Source organism: Olea europaea, unplaced genomic scaffold (assembly GCF_002742605.1).
Source record: "Olea europaea var. sylvestris unplaced genomic scaffold, O_europaea_v1 scaffold2385, whole genome shotgun sequence".
Taxonomy (NCBI): domain Eukaryota; kingdom Viridiplantae; phylum Streptophyta; class Magnoliopsida; order Lamiales; family Oleaceae; genus Olea; species Olea europaea.
Genome location: NW_019242000.1, coordinates 13,767 through 38,385, shown reverse-complemented (window position 1 = coordinate 38,385; position 24,619 = coordinate 13,767). Strand labels below are relative to the sequence as shown.

Here is a 24,619-nt window from a genome sequence, read left to right as displayed (position 1 = left end):
GACATAATCATGATATTGCCCATAACCTTGAAGGACATTCGTATGCCGAGAGACTAATTGAGAAAGAGACTTAAATTTCAGTTAACATGTCAAAAAATCACGTGAGACCAAAGGAAATTTTATACACATTGAAACAAAAATGATGACATAAATGTCAACACATTGAGGCACATCTACAATACACATAAGAAATTTAGGCTTAAAAAAAAGCTGCTAGGACACAAATGCAATAACTTATGAATAGGCTTGTTGAGAAGAAGTACATAGAATGGCATCACAAATCTACGGAGACAAATACAATTCAAGATTTGTTCCGAGCACATCCATATTTAGTAGATTTGTTGCAGGCGTTTCCTCATGTAATAATTATGAATTGTACGTATATGACAAATAGGTATTACCTTTGGTTGTTGGAGATAGTATGTGTCACTTCTACTGATTTGACATTTTTGATTGCTTTTGCAAACTTGACAAAAGAACGGGAGGAAAATTACACATGGGCTTTAGGAAGATTGAAGAGTCTAATGGATGATATAATAATGCCTAGTGTTATTGTTATCGATAGAGAGCTAGCTCTTAAGAAAGCCATTGAAAAAATATTTCCAACATTTACTAATATTTTATGTAGATGGTACATTTCAAAAAATGTCCTAAAAAAAAAAAAAAAAAAAAAAAAAAAGATCACATGGACCAATGGGATGCCATGCACATGTGGAATTTGTTAATTCTTTCAACATATATAGAAGAGTACAAGCAAAATCTAAGGGTGTGTTCTCTTTCCCGTTTTCAGCCTATTTTTTGTTTTCAATTTTTCAAAACAATGAAAACTTGTTCGCTTACCCATTTTCAAAAACAAAAAAAATAAAAAATTTGTGAAGAAAACGAAAAACGACCAAAATGTCGTTTTGGTTGTTTTCTATACAAAACTCTAAAAAATTACAAAACACAGGAAATGCCTTTTGAAACACAAAATCAAATCTTCATCCACTTTCTTCAAATCCATTCTCTGCCTTCTCTCTCTCCTGGACGCCGGTTGTGGGTGATCGACGTCGGCTATGGATGGTCGCACACTTCAACCGGCAACGAAGGAGATGTGCTAGTGTCGGCACCAACGTAGGGACGCGATGCTGTTATGAACACAGCGTTGCGACCCATTCATCGCTATAGCAGCATCGCTACCCTCGGGGAGGCGATGCTGCTGTGGTTTGGGGCCGTCTCTGGCGACGGTCAAAGAGGGAGAACTGCAGTTCATCGCGATGGGTGATCGACACCACAAATCTATCCAGAATCTGTCTTCTCTCTCTTTTGGGGGTTTTTTTGTTTTTTGGATTTGGGAGGCGATGGGTGTTGATGGTGGTTGTAATGGTCTGTTTGTGGTGGCGGTGGTTGATGGTAGTGGTGGGTGGTGTTGATTTTGGCAGTGGTGAGTGGTTCGGGGTGGTGGCAGTGGTGTTGATGGTTGATGATGGTGACAGTGGTGTTGATTTTGGTCAATGGTAATGGTGGTGGATTCGGTGGAAAACACATTTTCCAAAATTTCAAAGAATTTCATAGTGAACACGTTTTCCATTTTTCTGTTTTCAAAAACGTTTCTCAAAATGTCAAACATAACGTATTTTCAACAATTTCAAAATGCACACCCAAAACACAAAACTCAAAATGAATTCAAAACTCAAAACTATAAAACTAAAACACGAAGAGAATACACCCTAAATCTCTTAGAATCCAATTTTCAATAGTTTCCACAAACAATCAATTATGTCATGAATTCATGGCTTCTTCAATATAAAGAAAGTTTGTGGTAGGCTAGCAGCTTGGATTAATCTATATATGTACCTTGGAAATACGAGAACTAATAGGTAAATTGCTAATGGCATTATTAAATTGTTCTATTTGAAGTTGGTCAGCCTGGGCTCAACATTTGTTTGTTATTTTTCTTTAATCATGCATTTGACATTAAAGGCTAATTGTACATTCTGTCTTTGATTATATGCTGGATTCAAGTTGCAAAATCAAATGCGATATGAAGCTATATTGTGACAATATATGTTATGCAATTTGAGTATTCTACAATACTAGTTGTTTGACTTGTTTTTACTTGGATGCATTAACTGTGCTACTATCCAGTGAATTTGATTTTATTTTATCTTTAATGGTAGGACAAAATCTGCACATGCAAAACTTAAAGGTATCTAGGTTCTTCTCAAGGCAATTTCGACACATCATGGATGAGAATTCATACATTATTGGAGCTACAACATACAGATATTAAAACTTCTTTTGAAAAGAGCTTGGGTACTATCCAACATAATTTTAAACCTACCTTCTTTAAAAACCTAGGTGATTTACATCAATAATTGCAATGAATTTGATATTTCAAGAGTCCAAACCAGCTAATGACATAGGAATCGACAAGGTAGCTTGTGAATGTATTATACGACAAACACATGGATTATCATGTACCCATGAGATTTTAGAGTATAAAATAAAATCTCGGCCCATTCCTTTATTGAGAGTACACTCTCACTGAAAGAAACTTGATCTAATCCCTCTTAATAAAGGTAACGCATTCGAGATTAATTGTGCATCATTATTTGAGACGATTGAGAAGTGTTACCGAGATAATAATGATCATGTGAATGTAGATATTCTACAAAAATTAAAAGAGAATGCTAGTCCGAGTTTTAGGAATGTCAAAAGGGTCGAGCAGCTCGTAGGCTCGACCGCTCGGCTCGTCGAAATAGGACTCGTGGGCGGCTCGAGCTCGTAAAATCACGAACCCGAGCGCCAGCTCGTTAAAAATAACGAGCCACGAGCCTACTTAAGTGACTAAAACGGTCACTTCTTAAAAAAAGTGGCCGTTTTGGTCACTTTTTAAGTGACCGTTTGGTCGCTAAAACTTTTTAGTGATCGAAACAATCACTGAAACAATTTCAAATTTATTTATTTTTTATATTTTTTCCCTTCTATTATAAATGCCCCTTAACTCCCCCTTTTTTTTGTATCAATTACTCAATTACTACTTCAACTCTCTCAAGTCTCTTATCGAGTTTTACTTTCTTGTGCTGTAAAATATACAATACCGATTCAATTTTTACAATTTATTAGTTACAATCTCAATTCTCACAATCTCACTACATTTATATTTTTCTAGTTATTATATTTGGATTCATCATAAACAATCAAACAAATGGACCAACACTCATTTGTTGAGAGCTTATTTGATACGAGATGTGGACTACATCATGGTGAATTGCCTGGGATGCTACAAAGTTAATTTTCAAATGAATTTGTTGGTCTAAATGACATACCCATACTTGAAGATGTTCACATTCACGGTCAGGGAAGCTACAATCCAATTGATTTGGATGATATTAACGTTCTAAAAGCGGAACGTGAGGACGAAGATGTCGAATTAAACATCCTAGATGCAAGGGAAAAGAGACAGGGTAAAAAACAAGTAAAATGTTGGAATCACTTTAAATTGATTTCAACGGAAAAAGTCGTCGATGGCCATGCAAAATCTAAAGCAGTATGTAAATACTGCCAACAAAGATTGACATGACAAAAAGGAATTGGTACTACCCATCTCAGCCGCAATTACAAAGCATGTGCGGCAAAACATGGACTTCTTCCAGCTGGTAAAACACAATTTCAATTTGGCAGTCCAGACGCCGATTTTATGATTTCATCCCTATCCACGTGGGTGTATTCGGAGGACGATACTCGAACCGGAATGGTGAAATTTGTTACTGCCATTGAGTTACCTCTGGCTATTACATACAACCAACACTTCGTCTCGTTCGTGAAAGAATATCAGCAACCAAGGTACGTTGGGGTAAGTCGAAACACTTTTCGTGTCGATACAATACAATATTTTAATAATTCAAAACAACAATTAATTATGAATTTACAACAATATAGGAGTGTTATATCTTTAACTTCTGATATATGAAAATGGATTAATAAAAGAGTATATATAGTTACAACCGCACACTATATAGACCAACTTTGGTACATACATAAGAAAATTATTGCTTTTAGAATTATTGAATTTCCTCACAATGCTAATAATATATATAATGCTATTATCAGTAATGTAAGATAATATAATTGCGAAACTAAAATTCGGTCTTTTACTTTTGATAATACTAGTGTTAATAAGGTAGTCGTCAATAAATTGTGTAAGACACTTCAACCTAATTTTGGTGGGTATTTGTTTCATATTCGTTGTGTCTGTCATATCTTGAATTTAATTGTGCATGATGGCTTAAAACATATGAAGGATGGATTTCAAAGGATTAATAATGCATTAGTATATATTACGATTTCTCCTAGTAGAAAACAAGTATTTGAAAATTTTTGTGCCGAATTAGGGGTGACGACTGCTAAAATATTTGTTAGCGACATAGGTCATAGATTGAACTCTACTTACTTGCTATTAAAGTCATGTGAAGGTTTCGAAAATTTAATAACTGACTTTTATAAAAATAGACACGTTAGAAGTGATGACGATTGTATGTTAAATGAATCCGATTGGATTTTAACTTTGAAAGTTAAACAATTTTTGACATCTTTTTATGAGACTACAAAACTTTTATCCGGCGTTTATTATCCCACAAGTTGTATGGTGCTTGAACGCTTTTATATAATTGCAAGAACATTCCATAAATATAAAAATAATCCTGCTTTTAGTGAAATTATAATTGCTATAGAATTAAAGTTTAGAAAATATTGGGAAAAACTGCTTATGTTATTTCCTTTAACATGTGCAATGGACCACGATATAATATTTCGGGAACTAAATACGTAATTAATCAAATCAATAAAACTTTAGTAATTGATACATCTATTACCTATAAGAATTTAGAGTAAATATTATGTGGAATGTATGATTTATATGCGGAAAGAATGAGTGCGAATGTTAGTCGGGTACCCTCTACACCTACTCCTTCGACTGAAATTGAAGAAGATGATGTTGAAATAATGAATTTATTTCAAAGCATTAATACATTTAGATATGATGCAACTACAATGTGTTCATCTAGTGTCATGTCGTCTACATTTGCATCTCATCAAATATCGGTCGAAACTCAAAATACGATACCTGTCGAATTAATTGATTACTTCAATCATAATATGCCAACAAACAGAACAATTAAAAAAAGTTCAGAAAAAATAATTGAGTTTTAGCGAAAGTATGAAAGACGTTGGCCAATTGTTTCTACAATTGTAAAAGATCTGCTGACACCTCCGGTTAACACTATTGTTTCGGAGTCTGGTTTTAGTGCAGGTAAAAAGGGTTTTAACCGATGTCAGGAGCCGACTGAAAGAAGATGCTTTGGAAGCGTGAATGTGCGTGAAGGATTGACAGGACGCTCATTTTCGATGACAAGATAAATATGCTCAAATTGCATATTTGATTTAATTATATTAATCAAAATTTCTTTATTTTTTAATCGTTAAATTTAATTTTCTTTAAAAATTTGTACACGTTACAATAAGTTGTTCGTGTACAATTTTAATTCCACCTACTTAAAATTGATGTAGCCGGTCCCAAACCCGGATAAAGGAGGAGGGTTTACATTTTATCTACTCTAAAAAGAAATAAAAAATATATATATTTTTTTGTAAATGTATTTCAAAAAATAATTCGTCTTCATTATATAAATATTTTATACTTTATAAAAAATATTACAATATGATATAAATAAAAAAACAAAAAGTTTATTCATTAAATTATTTGTATTTTTTTTAACAATTTTTATTTTTTTTAAAAGTGTTTTCATTACATTATTTCATTTATTTGTGTTTTTCTCTTTAAATATAAAAAAAGACGAGTCCACGAGCCAAAACTCGGCTCGATCCACAAGCTCAAAATTAACAAGGCACGGCTCGCCACGAGCGCGAGCCGAGCTCATGAGGTTAAGGTCCGACCTGGCTCGGCTTGGCACATTGCCACCACTACCGAGTTCTATATCCTTAGTTAAGCGACAAGTCCAAACTAAGACAAAGGGTCGTTCATCTTCAGAGATAGATGTATCTACTCGTTGTAACTCGTCGTATTTTGAGTTATTGCTATCTGGACAAGACAATATGTAACAACAATTGGATGTTCCATTAAGCCTTTAAGTCAGCCTACACTATCAAGTCAGCTTTAAATTTGACAAAAACAAAAGGTGTTTGAGCATGCGATCAATGTCCATGGCTTATTTTGATTCATTTCCTACTCATTTGAGACCTTACATAATTGGTGTGAAGGATGTAGCCTCAAATGTCAATTGCGATTTTCAGGCTATGGCTAATATTGTAGGCATAGGTGAAGATAAGTGGTTTTTGGTCAAAAAATTCCTAAGAAAAGAGCTTGAATCTCATTTTGATGATTACTCTAGACTTTATGGAAATGATGATATGGTTCATGAGTTGATTCATTCACTCTCTCAGTTTAATGCTTATTCTAGTCGTGAGTATTGGATGATCATGTCAAATATGGCTCATGTTACTGCTTCAAAATATAAGGTTATTCTTGTTCACTTGAGCCAACAACGTCTTACATTTCTTCCACTTTGGGATGAACCACTTGCAATTGCATCTCATAAGATTGTTGCAATTGGATTTGTCAATGGCTGTCATTTTGTCTCATTAAATATTTATTAAATTAATTAAATTTGTAATTAACTAAATGATATTTCTACCCATGTTTTTCTATGGAATTGTGTGTAGGTAAATTGGCATGCTAGTGGACCAATGCCTCCTATTGCTTGTAATTGGTACAAGTACCATCATCCATGTACAATGGACTGGGCTACACCTTATCATGCTAAGACGTAATTTTTTAGGTCCTTAGTAGAAGAAGATGTAGTTATATCAGAGATAATTCATTTGGATAAACCATAATAACAGTTGACGATAACAGTGCTATTATTATTTGAACAGTTAATTGATTTGTTTGCTACGATTTAATTACCGATCACATTATGATAGCATGGATTTGGGACGGAGAAAAGCTTGATGAAGATTTGGTTTGGTTATGTTTATATGTTGTCGGCAGAGTTAGCGTGAGTGGTTAAATTGAACGTATTTCTTTTTCTTCAACTTGTTTCAAGTAAATGACACCCAGTTCTGCTTCATGTCCAGGGTGGGGGACAGGCTCAAAAACATGTCGCCCACGTGAACAGCCGATTCTCCGATAGGAGGGCGCCACGTGTATGCCCTGTTTTTTGCCTTGTCCCCAACCCTGGACATTTGGCTTTTTCCAAATGAAACCATATGTTGTCAGAGGAGTTATGATAACACAAGATGAGCACACTCATGTACCCTTTTCATATGAAAGCAGCATCCTATGTCGGTCACAATAAACATTCCGCAAAAAATATTAAAAAAATAAAAAACGATTATGTAGATCGCACATGGTTAACTTAAAGGAAATGATGACAAGAAAATAAAGGTGAAAGGCACAACATTGTTGGTACAATATATAAAAGGCATCACTTAGAGTATGTTTGCATAATCGATGTAAATTAGTGATGGACAAACGAGTATTACTTGTAGATCACTCCGTGTATAGATAAAAAGTTATATGAATGTTTATTAACAATTTAAAATTAAATAGATTTGTATTGCTATCCTCTCAACTAGAAACGTATGATGTGTATCATTTATTTTATTTTATTCTTTGTATTTGACATTTCTAAGGGAATAAGAATACAAATAAATGCCGACTTTTCAATTAGTATGTTTTTGAGTCTCCAACCTTTATAGGTGAAGTTTTGGATCTTCAAATTATTTAAATAAGTGAATTTGGGTACCCCATGTGAAGAAAACCCTTAATTTGGACGTGGAAACTGCACTCGATTTTGACACGATTTAAAGTTGGAGATCAAAAATATCAAAGAATTAAGCTTTCAATATTAAGTCATATGAATTGCTTGTGATTCTAACATCCATAATGACTGTTTTAGTTAGGTATCTAGAAATATTAAGTTAAATACACAAAATTTCACCTTTGAAGGTTAAGTACCATAACTACACTATATGAAATATTGAGGAATCCAACCATATCAATTTGCTCCATTTTAAACGCAACCAACTTGCTGATAAAACAATTAGTTGAGGATGAACATTAAAATTTCCCTTCACGATAATAATAACACGGCCTATAGATATTCAATACTATTTAAATTCAAGAGTTATTCCAGAGTTTTTCTCACAGGCACCATACACGTGTTGTATGGTGTCTTTTTTTGTGATTTTTGACAAGAACCAATGATAATGCTCCGAGTGAAATTCTGTAACAATTCTATGAAAGTTTTTCTGTACGTGGAGCAAAATTTTATTCAGCCCCGTTTGAGTCACATTATTGTAAAAATGAGAATGAAAAATATAGATGTTATAGGACTACATAAGAGATAAAAAGTCAAATATAATGACCTAATGTAATGAATAACGTTTATATTTTTCATTTTAATGGAAAAATAATGAGTTCAAAGAGGGCCTCAATTACCCACAAATTAATCTTTCTATAGAATCCCACAAAAGAATCAACTCATCTTTTCATGTACCCTTTAGAAAACGTAGAGGAGAGAAACATCCAATAGGGAGAAAAGGCTTGTATAGAAACACGCTATCCCGTTCTCAACTCTCGCTCTCTCCCCCAAAATTCTAAAAAATCCCATCGGACATCCCTCATCAGCTGACCATTTGCTGAGAGTCTAATGATCATCATTTAATCAAAGAAATACGCAAAATTGTTTCTTTAGACAGATACCCAATTGAAGCCTCTTTTGTTTTATCAGAATTGAATATTTCTTTCGGGTGAATTTTTAGTAAAAGTTATGTCACATTGGTTTTGAGGAATCTTGTGCCCCTATTACCTGTAAACTTCATTTCTGAATTTTTGTTGTTGCTCGATCTGTTGATGATCATAATGTACAGATTGACTTGCCAAATATTCTGGTTTGTTATTTTATTTTTTTTTCCCTTTTCCATTTTTGTATATTTTACTTGATTTTTCTATTTTAGGTGATGTATTATACTCGTTGGGTTAATCATCTGGTAGTCCAGATACATGTAGGATGTTAAAAATTTGATTTTTGTGGGGGAATTCTTGTGTAAAATCGTTGGATTGGAGTAAACTTTGTTCTGGGATTGTTTCTTTTAATTCTTTTTGATACCTTAATTTTATTTTAGAGATATAAAGATGCGAAAAGAGAGAGTAAAATTCGCTGTTTTTAAGCATGATCAAACATGCTAAACTTCAATAGTTTTCTTATCGCTGCTTGCGGATAAAATTTTACCTTTTGTGACAATTCCTTTATTTTGGGTGTGGAGTATCCTTTGTAATCCTTTGGTATTCTTCGTGTCAATGTGTTCTGTTTCGGGTTAAAGAATATTCCAGAAATGTTATTTGTTTTTTACATATAGCTGTTGAGTACTATTGAGTATTGGAGATTAGTTGATTCTGATGCTTTCAAATAGGGAATTCTCTTCTTTGCAAAATTTACTGCGTTTTTATACTATATCAAGTCATCATTCAATCCTGACCTCTAATTGGGTTCAGTGCTTGCAATTCTGTTGAGTGGTGAGGCAATTTAGCCACCGGATGTGTTTATGTTAAGCGAAAGATAATCGCAATATTGATGATCGAAATCACTTTCTTGTAGTAACTGAGTTTAATTATTGATGTTCTTTACATTACTCGTGTATTCATATTGGTCATGTTTATGTTTGCAGGCTTGATGCTTAGAGTTGAATGGTCAGCAAATAATTTAAGGTACAGAGTTGCACCACAGCATCTATTAACTCTAATACTAGTTCAACTATATGTAATTAATTAATTAATTATTATTATTTTATTTATTTATTTATTATTATTATTATTATTATTTTGCTAAGAGACAATGTGATAATGTGTATTCATTTTTATGATTTTCAGTGGATTAGATCTTCACTTCTGCTTAGTTAGGGCACTACAGAATTAAGTGGTGCCTATGGATGCTACTACTGGTGAAACTTCAAGCGGTCAATACCATAACATTCCCGAGGAAGAAATAGCTTCACTTGTCACCTCTCCCGTGGCAACATTTTCAAGGCAACGTCATTGTAAATTGCTGCTGGATACTGCTACCTTCTTGCTTTGGCTTGTCATCGCAGTGGCATGTGAGCTCCCCCTCTCTTTTATTTTGATTGATACATCATTTTTAGTACGAGCCGAATATTTATTGAGAACTCTTTATATGCAAATACTGCTTATAATTGAAAATTTCTTTGTTATTTTAATTTGTTATGCCTTGTGACTTCGAATGTATAGTTAGCAAGATCCACTGCTTTTTGAAATGGGCTAGACTCAATTGTTGAATGATTCTTTTATACACTTCCAACTTGTTAAGTCTTATTCTCAGTAATTTGGAGTCATCTAAGTGATATCATTTATGTATGGAGGAATCATATTGTTGAAAGTCACCCAGAACTTTTGGTGACATATCAGGTCAGTATATTCCGTCGGTTGTGGGTTAGGTGGAAAGCTCGGACACGGTGCAAGAACTGATGAGAAGCAGCCGAGATTAATTGAACAGTTTCAAAATTTGAATCTTCAACCCATAGAGGTTGCTGCTGGTGCATGGCATGCTGCAGTAGTCGGAAGAGATGGACGTGTTTGTACATGGGGTTGGGGACGTTATGGGTGCTTGGGCCATGGGAATGAAGATTGTGAATCAATTCCTAAGGTGGTCGAAGCACTGAGCAATATTAAAGCTGTACATGTCGCCACAGGGGATTATACGACCTTTGTTGTTTCAGATGATGGTGATGTTTACTCATTCGGGTGTGGAGAATCGTCTAGTCTTGGACATAATATCGCAGCTGCTGATGGACAGGTTTGTCTCCATTCCCCTGGTTTTGTATGTGAACAAATATCCTAACCCGTTTTCTGGGATATTTATTATTATTATTTTTGCAAGTATGTACTACTATTACATTTTCATATTCATAGTTACTTTCTAATATTTATTAAAGGTCCCAGGTTCAGGTCTCGTCACCACTCATTTAAATAAAGTTGTTCACGTGTTAGGCTTTGATGGGGAAAAAAAATGAATCCCACCTAGTTGAATATAACTTTTAAAATGATATACATGTGCCCAATCTAACACCTTAAGCTTCTAGATTAAGTCAGGATTTTCTTGTAAAGTCTGCTTGGTAGCAAAGAACATCCATTTTTGGCTTTGGATCCGTGGAGCCTAATTATACTATACATTTATCTCTCGAACATTGTTCGACCTGATATTTCCTCCTATATTAGATTTTTTTCATAATCGTGTAAGGAATAATATTTCTTATAATCATGTGATTACTGATGTACCGATTTTCAGGAAAATCGGCAAGTGAATGTCTTAAGCCCCAAGCTCGTAACATCGCTAAAGCAGGTGAAGGAAAGGGTCGTGCAGATAAGCCTCACGAATTCCATATACTGGAATGCGCATACTTTTGCACTCACAGAATCTGGTAAGCTATATGCATTTGGTGCTGGTGACCAAGGACAGCTAGGTGTCGAGCTTGTTGACAACCAAACCGAAAGGGCAAACCCTGAATTGGTCGAGATTGATCTCAGTTAACGTCTAGATAAAGTCTCGATCTTCTATTTATGATTCATGTGACCATTATACTGTTGCATTTCGGGTATATATTTCTATGTTTATTCTGTAAATAGAAACAATGATTGTGAATAAGCTAGGAATGTAGGGGTACTGGAGAATTGACCTCTTAGAAATCTGTTAGCTTTGTCTTAATATTAATAAATTGTTGACACAATTTTTCTAGCTTGGTTTCATTGATGGTGAAAGTGTTTTTAACTGTTTGGTCGATGCCTCGAATTCTATGATTTGAAAATCATAGTAAGTTTGTAAATGTGTGAACAAATAGGTGCCCAATGAAAGTGCTCCTGCAGTGGCCGCTGTAATGGTATGTGTGGTATGCAGTACTAGTCAGTAACGGATCGGATTATTACTTATTTTTCCTGCTTAATCATATCTAAAGCAGCAGTTGTTTTCATTTTAAAATCGTAGGTTTTTGAAAAATCATCTTCCTCATGGGAATGGCCTGGAATAAGTTTATATATAGGATCATTTTTTAATACATTTTTCACTTTTTTTCCCCCTAATTTCTTTTAAGAAAATTGAGTTCTGTACGTTTGTTCTCAGATGGAAACATCAGGGCTGATCTGCTTGGAACCTCTCCGAATGTAAATTTGTCTAATGTACATAATTCCTTACCATGATTGTTACTCTGTTAATCATTTTCCTAGGGGCATTTTTAAGAATGTTCAATTTTAAGGGTATGAGTTGAAAAGTGTTCACTCATTTGAATTTAGTGTCAATTTGTCTATTATGCCCTTAATGAAAAGCTATATTTTGAAATGGTATTTTCGACATTTTAAATGTCGTTCTTGACATTTGATTTTTTTATCAATTTGTCACGAATTTTGAGAACTGGCTTCCATGAGAAACTACATTAAAATAATGTTTCTAGACATTTTATATGTCATTTTCGACATTTGAACACTGTTTCATTTGTCTAGAATGACATTTTATTTTGAACATGACATTTCTACATTTAAAAATGTCGTTCTCGACATTTTTGAATCAATGAAAAACATAGTATTTATTGTGATTTGACATGTATACTTTTTGAAATAAATATGGCAGGTTATGTGTCAAAATTTTATTTGCCAATAACAATATTGCAAAAATGTCCATTTTTTTGTCTTAGTGTGAAATTATAAATTGTAAATAAGGGTATTTTGGTGTAAATTCTTCCAAATTAGACATTTTTGCAATGGTGAATATTTTTGCAAATTACTAGATAAAAATGGACATTTTGTGAAATTTCCTCTTAATCATATTACAGCGAATGTAAATTTTCCTGAAATTGTAACTTATGATCATGTTAATCATTTTTTGTATTAATCGATTAATCATTTTATAACATGTGACTTTTTTCAAAACTAAACACAAAAAACCATCCACGCTACACCACCATTGGGCATGAATATTCATTTGGCTTGGAATTATCATTGCGCAAGTAGTGAGAGTGCCCAAATGGCACATGACCGTATTATTCCTTTTTTTTCTTTTTTATTATTATTTTATTTTTTTTCGGGTTGTAAATGGACTTTTTCTTTAGAGGAAATTACCCGGTTCCAGGTAATACAAATTCACAGTCCAAGAGGCTGTTTGGTAGCCATTTTCACCTATCCAAAATTAATCATTCGAACGTTGTCACCCACTTATCTAACAATCCCTGCGTAATTATACAGTAAACCATTTTTTCTCTTTCCCTCATAATGGCCCTCCCACTTGTCTGACAATGCATGCATGCATAAAAAGGCACATAATTTTTTTTATCTTTCCTGCCACCCACTTTTTTGACAACTATGCATAAAAAATTACATTAGTTTTTCATTTTCTCCCTCACTATGCCCCTCCCACCAGCACTTTCTTTCTCCAACCTTTAGCTCCGAACCCGACAATAGTGTACCTACTCGTCGAATATTTGAAGAACCCATGCACTGCCCTTGATCTTTCACCTTCCCATACCGTGAACACGTCCCATAGCAATTGTCACCAGTTCCTGTCAGTTTCCAGCTGTACGACGACGCCAGAACGACACAGCACCGGTGACAAACAATGGACCCCACCGAGAAACTGGTACGAATACTGTAATCTCCTTCTCTCCTCCACTTCCCCCCGATTTTTGTTGCCACTGACCAAATCCTGCACTTCGCAGGCAGGACACCTTGTTGGAGGACCTTCCTACCCTACCACAGAGACGTCACGACAGCCGGCTGTGAAGTCATTTGCTCGCTGGAGCCCAGATGCCAACCGAGTCTTTATTGCGACGTGTGAGATCGCCATAGCCAAGGGGCAGCGGAACGGGAAGTGTTTCACCAAACACGTTGGGAACTGGTTGGCTCACTCTTCAACTCAGTGACTGACCATAATTGGAGCCGGCAACAGCTGCGAAATCATTGGGATTCAATGTGCCGAACATACAAGCGTCTATCAGAGCTTGTCAATAGTAGCGGGATCGAGTATAACGGTGCTACTGGCCGAATCATTGCTTCTGAAGAATAGTGGAACCGGAAGATTAAGGTAATGGATTCCCAATTTCTCAACAACCCGTTTTCCTGCAAGAGTGATTAGTGCTTCCGCTTATTGCCTTTTCGGTGCAATGCTGTGTCTTTACATTTGCATAAGACATCTTAGTCTGAAAAATGAATTGTATTGTACCAAAAAACTTTATTATAGTTCTTACTTAGCCTTTAACTCATATTCAATTTTCTCTATTTTGATGGCAAGTATTGTGAATGTAGATGAAAACACTACTGCATTAGGTTAATGCCCAGACTAGCATCAAACGTCTGGTATTCGTTATATGTCATTTTCACTGAACTTGTTTTGTCGCCCAATATACAGAATGCTTTGTGCTGCTTTTAGGAATACAAATTCATGCGTGCAACCCATACATTGAAACATTAATTTTGGCGTTGATTCTTTATTGTATGACACTTTAGTATCTGGGACTTGCTTCATCATCAGTGATGGGTATACCTGTAGCTTGGTATAGAATAGCTCAATATTAATTTTTCTCTAGCAGTTGTTTGTGTTTTTGATACATAGCGAATTGCATTTCCCTTCGGTACTCTAATTCTGGGTCCCGATTTATGCAGGAGAACGTGGTATATAAAGATTTCAAGAACAGAGACGTCAGCAATATATATATAAAATACCGTAAGCTATTTGGCGACAACTATGATGCAGACAAGTACGCTATCACTCCAACGAAGTTGTGTAGAACGGGATTTAGCTTGTACGAGGATAGTACGCTCAAGGATAATAGGGATGCAATCCAGGTGGACGACGAGAGTAGTCGTTCGAGTGACGAGGCCGAACAGACGGTGGTCCGTGCCCGCGAAAACGTTTTTAGCACCACAAGTGGCAGTAAAAGGAAGTCTTCCAGCGGGCAGCGAAGGGACAGAAAAAAAAAGATGTCTGCTCGTGAACTGTCCTTCTCAGTAGACCGTGCCACCAGTGCGGCGGAGAAAGTGGCGGGGAAGATTCATTCGATGATGGCTTCAAATGAAAGCGCTGGCGCGAATTGTGTCGAAGAGTTGCTAGCGACAGGCCGGCTCCAACGGCGCACACCTCTTTACTTTTACGCATGCCAGCTCCTGGCCCATAAACAGTACCGTGACATGCTCGCCGTCATGAGAGACGCGAGCGAGAAATTTGAGTGGATCGAGTGGATGTTCAACGACAGGGGGAAGTAATTGTGGCAGTCGTTGTGTGTTTTTTTATTTCTTTTACATTTTCGAGACCTATCTGTACGCAAGCTGTTGTAATATTTTCATGCACTATTATCCACTTGTTCATTATGACTTCGAATCTGGTACATGCTAGTGAATCGATTCCCGCGTTTGGCACTCAATTAAGGTAGCACAAATAAAAAAACAACGCTTTTCCATGAACAACCTCGTGGCCTAATTGCCTTTGCACAGGTCGTCATGTTCCAAAGTTTTCCCTACCCGACCATGGATGTCAAACTAATGTAAGTTGAACAAATTGTGCTTGAGACATATGTCTTCCTATTAATTTTTGTTGTCCAATGCATGACCATGATTTTTCCAAACATGTTGCTAATAACTTACACTTTAACAGCATTTTGGTATAGGATAAAAGTGTCTGTAACATGTGTTAGATTGCTTTTACTTTCTTGCACTTCAAGTGCTTTGACTTGTTTATATTCTTTTGGTTATACGTTCAACAGTACTAACACATTGATCCCTAATTTTATTTCACTCAGAACAAATACGTAAATTTGCACAAATTTAAAAGTATGTCATTTGTCAACATGTATCTAATTACAATTATATGTACATAGGAGGTTACCTAAAAAAATTTCTTTATTTTCATATCTAAAACTGGTGAATCATTGGTACAGTGAGTGCTCAGATGGAAATGACTTTGCCATGTTAGTATAATACTTCAAGTAGGCTTATTTTTCAGCTTGACCATCAATTAGGGCAACAACATTAGGATGTGTGCACGATATTGTCTCTAGTGTTGGAAGGAGATTAGAATAATTTTGCAAACACCGTTGTTCTATCAGTTTGTGCAAATGTCACATCTCTGGTTAGGCAAGAATCAGATACCACCATGCGCACAGTTCTCGAGGCACTTTTCCTGGGTTAAAAAATGCAGTACCGCTGTGTGTTTAAATCGCAGGCACCAGGGAGTAGGCGCATATGATATGGTACTGGGGATGCATAGGTTCTATAAAATCATACGGATGAAGTGGGATGAAGCAATGTGAGGAGCTATGGAGGTGCTGTGATGGGTCACAGTGCTTGCAATTGCTTAAATCACACACGCTATCCTTTTTACATTGTTCCAGATGTTTGGTCTTGCGAATGATCGTAACTTCAACTGCGTTCTGCAGCCACATTTCGAGGCTGTGGACAAACTAGACGACGACCTTTTTCTGGCTTCTTTGGCAGCAGATGCAACGACATGAGTTTCGTATTGCAGAATCGTCGGGAGTGACGCACATGAGTACTATTGCACGCAGCGATGTTATATCCATCGATTTCCATTTGCAATGAACGGTCACATGTTCATGCTAGAGACAATGAGCGGGAATGGACAGATGTGCTTTCAAGAATTTCGTATGTATCCCCCATGCTGCGACATTTTGCACATATTTTGTGGGACGAGCATGGACTACACAGTAGTCAGCAGGTTGACATCTACAAACAAGTCGGCATGTTCCTGTGCATATTAGCCACGGGAAGGGATATCGTCAGCTGAATACATTATTCAACCACTCACTACAAACCGTATGTCACTATGTAAAAGAGGCCCTACGTGCGGTCTTATCGCTGTCAGCGCGTTTGGTACGACCGATTCAGAACTACAACGAAATTTTGTCGCCACATAGGCCCGACTTGCAGAAACACCCACTGTTCGAAGACTACATTGGTACTATAGACGGGACCCATGTCAGAGCGGTATTACCGCGTAACGAGCGTGTTCACTTCATAGGACGAAAAAGGAGTTCTGGCCCAAAATGTGGTGGCCGCATGCGATTTCAATTTATGTTTCAAGTTTGTGCTAGTAGGGCAAACGGAATACGCACGATGCTTGACTACTTGTGCGTGTCATCCACTCCCTGGACATTCATTTCCCGCTTTTAGGTCCCAGGAAGTACTACCTGGTGGACTCAGGATTTGCTCATCGGCTCGGGTATATGGCCCCGTACAAAGGTTCGAACATACTGTATCACTTCCAACAGTTTCGCGATGAGCGCATGAGACGGCGACATCGATTTCATAATGCTTGGGAGAAGTTTAACTTCAGACACTCGTCCTGTAGAAATGTCATCGAACGTGCGTTTGGTGTGTGGAAAGAAAGATGGAAAATATTGGACCGCATGCCTAGCTACCCGTTCCGAACGCAAGTTGCCATTGTCGTGGCCACGATGGGCATACATAATTTCCTCTAACGAGCAGGAGAAGTAGACGAGGCGTTCACGAGAGCAGAGGAGGATGAAGATGCAGCAGAAATGGAACTGCTGAATGCTGATGACGAGATGCAGGTCGAAATGAATGCACCTGACTTGCAGTGGAGTCAGTGGGATAGACTTCGGGACTACATGGCACAACAGCCGTGACTGGGATCCGATTTGTTAGAAATTCGACATAGTAGTCGTGAAACTATTTTTCGTTTTCTCTCCTATGGTTGCGGGCAAAAGTGCCCTTCTGTCTAAATGCAGCATGCACACTAGTTTTCGTTTTGCAATCGTTGGAAATATTTTTATGTGTGGTTTTAATTTTTTCCCCATTGTCATCTCGATATTTCAGCGCGTAGAGAAAGCGTATGTTTGTGCCACATTGTCCATGTATTTTAATGGAAAAAATGACCATTACATCAACCATTACATTTTCAAACATTTACTACAGTTCAACATCCATATCAGCAAGCAAGCTGTATTTGTTATCATTATGTCAACAACAAAAATGCTAACAGACTTTCAAAGCAACTATTAATTTAACTACCTTACAAAGAATAGAAGAGAACTTTAACCACTGCATGGTCTATCTAAAATCGCTACACAATTTCGGAACGTCATTTTCACAGTCTAGGATGAAGAAAGTACTCGTTCTGACAAAGATCCACCGCAATCTTTCATCTGTATAGTGACATCCTGTCCGTTGAAACTGTTTCTATCAGATGCCCTAAAATGAAGCATTCTATATACTTGAGTACAAACATTATAAAATTTGGCCTATACAAAAAAATCCTTGTACGTTAGTGTAATGTACCATAAACGAGAACTTAACAACGATAATAAATAACAAGAGTTGAAATGCTCACCCATTGTTTGCACATGGTAGATAAGATATACTCTCGTGCTTCATTCGTTCCTTGATATGTTTATTTATGTCTCGTCTTGTGGAAAGGGGTGGACACTATAATAATCTTTGAACCATAGTGTATGTTGCATTTGCGTATGCCTTGATTGCATCTGGTGTGTGAACATTATTGCTGCAGTCGTGTATCTGGAATTTCCAATCAAGAATATTGACCATGAAAATATAACATTCATTGTTTGGATATGAGCTTGGAATTAATAAATACTTGTACCCCATCCACGGACAACTATCTACTAGCAATATACCGTTGACATAGTCTTGTAGACGAGTTCCATCTAATTCACCTCTCTGATTTCCCATTCGAAAGTCCATTTGCCACCTCATGTGACGAGAACACTCCTCTTCGAATTAGAAGTCCAAAATTGCATATTGTTTATTGATGAAAGTACAACCTTCATTCATACGCCGTCTCAATAACTTTAGCTCCAATTCAATATGCTAATAAAATAAACACATCTAACATATATTAAACATATTAACTACGAAATCAAATTGATTGTGGTTTGCTAACATTCCCGTACAACAATATTCAGATCTTTCATTCGATCCAGTAACGTTCTTAGCATGTCTCTTCCATAGACATTCCCATTGTCGTCGTCCAAGTATACACTGTATGACACAATTGACATTAGTATCAAATAAATCAACACATAATTTCTAGAGTTGCTGTAATAATGTTTAGCATTCGAACTAGTAAGAATGACTAAATTTTGTTACCCTAGTTCAGCTGTCGCTATAAAATCTCTAATTGTCCTGTACTTTTTCATGTCGTAGTCTTCTAAGGGACGACCTATCGATGATGAAGACTGTGTGTACTTCCTCTTCCTTTCCCTTTCTCTTTTCCACATTTCTACATGTTCGATTTGTTGAGACGTTGACGTCTCCTGTTGATGATCGGTAAGATTTGGACTTGCATGAAGAGAGATATCTTGCTGCATGGAACATATAATGGCTTCCATGTTGGATTCCCAGTTAGATAATCTGTTCTGCATGTTCTCATTATGTTCGTCAATGTATGATCTCACGGAACATAAACTGGAATTCACATAACACGGCATTTGCTCTTGTTGTTGTTGGAATAATTTTTCTTGTCTTTGCAGAACTGCCTAATAATGGGCTTCTTGTGTTTGCGATTACTGGGCCATATGACTCTGAAACAAACCAGATAGAGAATTATCTATGTACGAATGTAAACCATGTTGCATGTAATCTTGCAACGATTTGGTCTATTGTTCGAACAGCAGCTTTTGGTTTTCAAAGATCGCATGGTTTATGGCTCTTGATTCTTCAGAAAAGTCTGCCTTCAAGTTACCACATAGATCGGACACATCTGATATTATATACTGCCTGTACATACCAAACATTTCTACCAAACGGTCTTCAGTTACATATCTTGAGATACCAGAAGCAGAACTAGGCCCAACTCCAATTGAAACTCTCGGTGTACCACGACTTGTCGTTTGCTGCGCACGGATATGATCCGATAATGGTTGTGCTACATTCTCCAATTCTCCATTGACAATGACATCTAGTATACTATGTTCATTGTTACTATGCTCATTGTCAGCTGGCAGTGACAAATTTGAGTACCACGGTGTTTCTAATTCTTCTTTCGTAGGTTGCAGCACTGCAAGAACTTCGATCTGTAATCATCATAAACAAGTTCATCTCAGCAAATTTTTCAATGTCAAGTTTTACCAATTTAATATGAACGTCATTATACGTTGGAATTAGAAAGTCATACCTCTTCAGTATCCAAAAATTCTTTAATAATCGCTTCCTTTAGTATTGTATTAGGCCTCCACTTGTACATTCGTGAAATCTGTGCCGTTTTGTACCTATGGTGTCCAAACTTTTGCCCGATCTGTTGAAATGCTTTATATATCCAATACTGCAATAGAATTATAGATAAATGTCGATATATATAATATATTTTTTTACAAAGAAATTATACGGAATACGAGAACAATTAGAATAGGAACAACATACCTGAAATACAAGTGGATAGTCCCAACTTAAATTTATCTTCTTCATCTTCACACGTATGGAAAGTTTCAAAAAGCATTCTATTGCTAATTTTTTTACCCCATTGAAATATTGATCTCTAAGACGATCATTACTATAGTTAATTTCAATGGATGGTTCATGCTAAGGTAGTCCAGTGATTAGGCAAAATTCTTGCATGTCGAACCTGGTAACATGGTCATCTAATCGTACCTAAAGTTCATTATTTTTGCCACAATATACAATTCGCATTATAAATTTGTGTACCAACTTACTACTAAATTATTCTTGTTGTCCCCTGAACATAACTCCGTAAACAAATCCACAAAATTACTACACGGTAAAGAACAGTATTGATTGACATCTATGAATTCTACAAAATTTTTAATGTATTCGCGATTCGGATACTGGACGATGGTAGCAGAAAACCACTGGTCTGGAGAGAGAACATATTCTAAAGACATCTACATAAATTACACAATAATAAATATTTTCAAACGAATATATTATTTTGTTTACGAAAACCCAGTATAGAAAATGAATGTAAAAAAAGTGTACAATTGATCGTAAATTATGTTGTTAAACAAATCTATTTTTGTTTACAAAATCACAACTTAAAACCTGAGAATAATAAAACAGAAAAAGAAAAAAAAAAGGAACAACAAACATTTCTCACGGAGACATTCTCCGTGTGTGTCATGAAGACACTCTCTCTGTGACACACACGGAACACTCCTTACGGAGACGCAGCGACACTTCTAAAGCAATTTCTGTCAAAAAAATTATATTCTCGTGTTGCGAACATATTTTTTTCTTCGACAACTTACTATTAATTAGCACAAATCTTGAATACAAATTTTGATTTGCTTACCTTTTTCAATCCAATGGCACCTTTTTGGAGTAAATGTGTGAGAAGCTTTCCAAGTAAATGTCTTGCCGAATGAATGTTGCCAATGAGACGTAGTTAAAAAGTGTGGAAAGTGAATGAACGTGAGATGTATGGATGGGGGAGTGAATGTGAGGATAATAAGTGATCGTGAGAAGGACCATCTACTTAATAGTGTGCATGCATGTGACAAGTCCTTGCAAATTGTGTGGAAATGATTGAATGTCAGTAACAAATTTGTTGTGTTATGAATAATTGAGTGAATGATTTGAATGGATTCTGTATGGGAATATATTCTCTCGTTGTTGTGTTGTGAACTTTTTTTACACATTCGGATATATGTCAATAACTTTTTTACACATCAATATTGTGACTTGTTGTCTTGCAATAATTGGAACGTTTCGACAAACTTTAATTTTCTTTAATTTATTAAAGTTAACAGAGTTAATCAAAGTAATATGTATAGAGAGGTGTAATTGCATTACAAGGATCCAAAGAACTCCCACATTTTGACCGTGTTTGTGGTGTGTCACCATGTATGCATTAACATTTCATGGTATTCTCGACATTGGAAATATCGTTGTCGATGTTTGTAAGCCAAATAACTCGACATGTGACGTGCGTATCTCAATTCTCGAGGTTCTAGTTCATGTCCCGAAGTTATATACGTTTCACCTAGTGCGATTGTAATCTAGATATTTGTGTTCTAAAGAAAAAAATTTATTAGTCAACAGAAAATTGTGGGTAAATTGGAAGAATAAATGGGGTAACGTGTCAAATTTATGGTTTTGTGGAAATGCATCCTATTTCGGCAATTAGTGGCATGTAGGTGTTGACTTCTTTTGGAGTGTTGGTGATAAAAAAGTATTTCCTATCCTCATCTTTGTCACATTGATGGAATCGGTGTGTGTGTTGAAAAAATTCAAGGTAAGGACAAAAAAGGGCAAAGATTGAAATTCCACCATTTTGAATTTGAATTGGAGAATAACATATGGGATTGACCCCTCGTTGATGTGATAGCAAAAAATGCATTTTGACAATTAATGGCTACCAAATGGGGGCCAAATTTCATGTGACAAGGCTTTTATTTTATTATTATTTTTTAATTCATAAATAAGCTATTGATCTAACCACCACACCTATACAAACCTTAAAAATCTCACCTAATTCAACACATCCCTCAACCACTACTACCCTCTGTCACTTTCACATGCAAAACCCAACAATCCGACAGTCTATGGGCCAACCATCATGCGCAGCGATGATGATGCCATTTCTACGGTCATCTTCTCCAAAGTGACGATTGATTTCTCTAGATGTTGCCCTCACAATACGGCGGCGAAGTCGATTGGCCGACAGTTGCGCACAGCTATGATGATATCGTTGTTGTGCAGCAAGTCCTCAAGTCGATCAGCGAAGTAGTGGTAGGCAAAATTAGGTTTTTTTATTGATGTGTAGGTTGTTGGTGGTTTTCTTTTCTATGGGTGGTTTTTTGATCTATATGTGCGTAGTTTTCTGTGGGTGGTGGTTGTCGGATGGTGATGACAGTGGTTGCGCAGGTGATGGTTGTTGAGCACGTGGTTTGCAAATTGTGGTGGTGTTTGTAGTTGGGTGGTGGTGGTGGTGATGTTGGCTACGGTGGCGAGATGGGGTGATGTTGGTGGGGTGGTGGTGGTGTTCAACAGCGATGATGCTGATGTTGGCGGTTGATGGTGTTGGTGTTGGTTGTTAACGATGATTGCGATGGTGTTGTGTTGGTGGTGGTGGTTATAGTGGTGGTAAAGACGATGGTGGGATGGGGATTAAGAATGTTTGTAACCAACTATCTGGGTGTATTGGACCAACTACATGGTTGATTTGTGATCAAGTATTGGTAATGAATTGGGATTGAAGGTGGGGTGATATATTTGGTGTATGTGACCAACTGTTTGATTATTTGTGACTAACTATTTAACTGTGACATAAAAATTCGATAATTCGTGACTAAAAAATCATTTGTAACCAACTATTTTGAAAATTTGTGAATGTTAAATAAGTTGTGACATTTAAAAATTGTGATTTGTCATCAATAAATAAATTGTGACTTATAATATTTTTGATTTGCATTCAAAAAATAAATAAAATTGTGATCGATTAATTAGATATATGTGACCGATAAATAAGTTGTGGCCTATAAGTATGTAAGTATGACAATTAATTGTATATCTGTGACATTAACATATTTAATTAATAAAATATATTTATTTATTTAGTATTAACAAAAATAAAATTTAAACTTATTGCCTGAGTTTTGAATTGGCCAATACTTTAAACTTGAGATTTATCCCTTTTTCTTTATGCAAGTCGAGCTACAATCTTGGGCCTAATTAACTCCTTTAGGTGTGGGCCATTGAGCCCTATTGTATTGATCTTGGAGCTCATAATGTTGGATTTTAGTGTAGTGGATGAAATCGGATTTATTCATACCATATATGAACTTTACATATTGGATTTATACATATCGTATATGCAATATACGTTATTTACGCAATACCGTATTTACAGCTTACCATATATATAGCATACCATATTTACACAGCATATAGTATATACAATAGCTTAACATACTGTATATGCATATATTGTCTTCAGATACTGGTTTTACACTTACATAAACTAAGATTGCAGAACACCGTATATGCAGTGAACAAGACAATCTAGCACATTTAATTTTCAGTAGAATAAACAAATTAATTTGATCAATTAATCTAGTTTGCCAAATAACGCAAATTAATTTTTAATAAACATAAATGAAACGACAAATAATAAAACTGGAAATTATATGAATCTCACAAATAAATTGGAGAAATATATAAATAATGGATGAACTTTCAAACCGTGGCATGTGCGAGCATAGTTTCCTTAAAACAGATTCGCCCCCTCACCGTAAGTGCTTGAGGTCTAATCCAAAAGTCTATTTCCCAAAATACAATGGTAAAATTCGTAGAATCTGAACACCATAGACACTACTCCGATAAACTGATTTCGCATCTGAACAATATCACCACGGACTTACTGGATAGATATGCGTATGAAGGAAGACGACGAGGACTTTTTTCTCGACAATGCATTGCAGAGAAGAAGAGGAAGATTTTTCATCTGTGTAAAATTGTCGAAAAACGAGTTTAATTATAGACTTAATCTGTCCATTAATCATTGGAGTTACATCAATTTCTGCGGTTTCAAAAACTCAAAAGTCAATGGAA

General features: G+C 36.0%; 1 protein-coding gene and 1 long non-coding RNA gene across 2 annotated transcripts; both read left to right on the top strand.

Moving 5' to 3' along the window:
- Positions 1-8,541: 8,541 nt before the first annotated feature.
- Positions 8,542-10,097, top strand: LOC111381854. Its single transcript, XR_002700416.1, has 3 exons — positions 8,542-8,955; positions 9,733-9,772; positions 9,935-10,097. It is a non-coding gene; the product is annotated as an uncharacterized LOC111381854 (long non-coding RNA).
- Positions 10,098-10,105: 8 nt separating this feature from the next.
- LOC111381857 (ultraviolet-B receptor UVR8-like) lies at positions 10,106-11,824 on the top strand (the record flags this gene model as incomplete). The annotated part of the gene is made up of 3 exons (XM_023005704.1): positions 10,106-10,158; positions 10,487-10,874; positions 11,367-11,824. Coding segments are annotated over 3 exons (684 nt in total), but the record flags the coding sequence as incomplete, so codon positions are not given.
- Between the last annotated feature and the right edge of the window lie 12,795 nt (positions 11,825-24,619).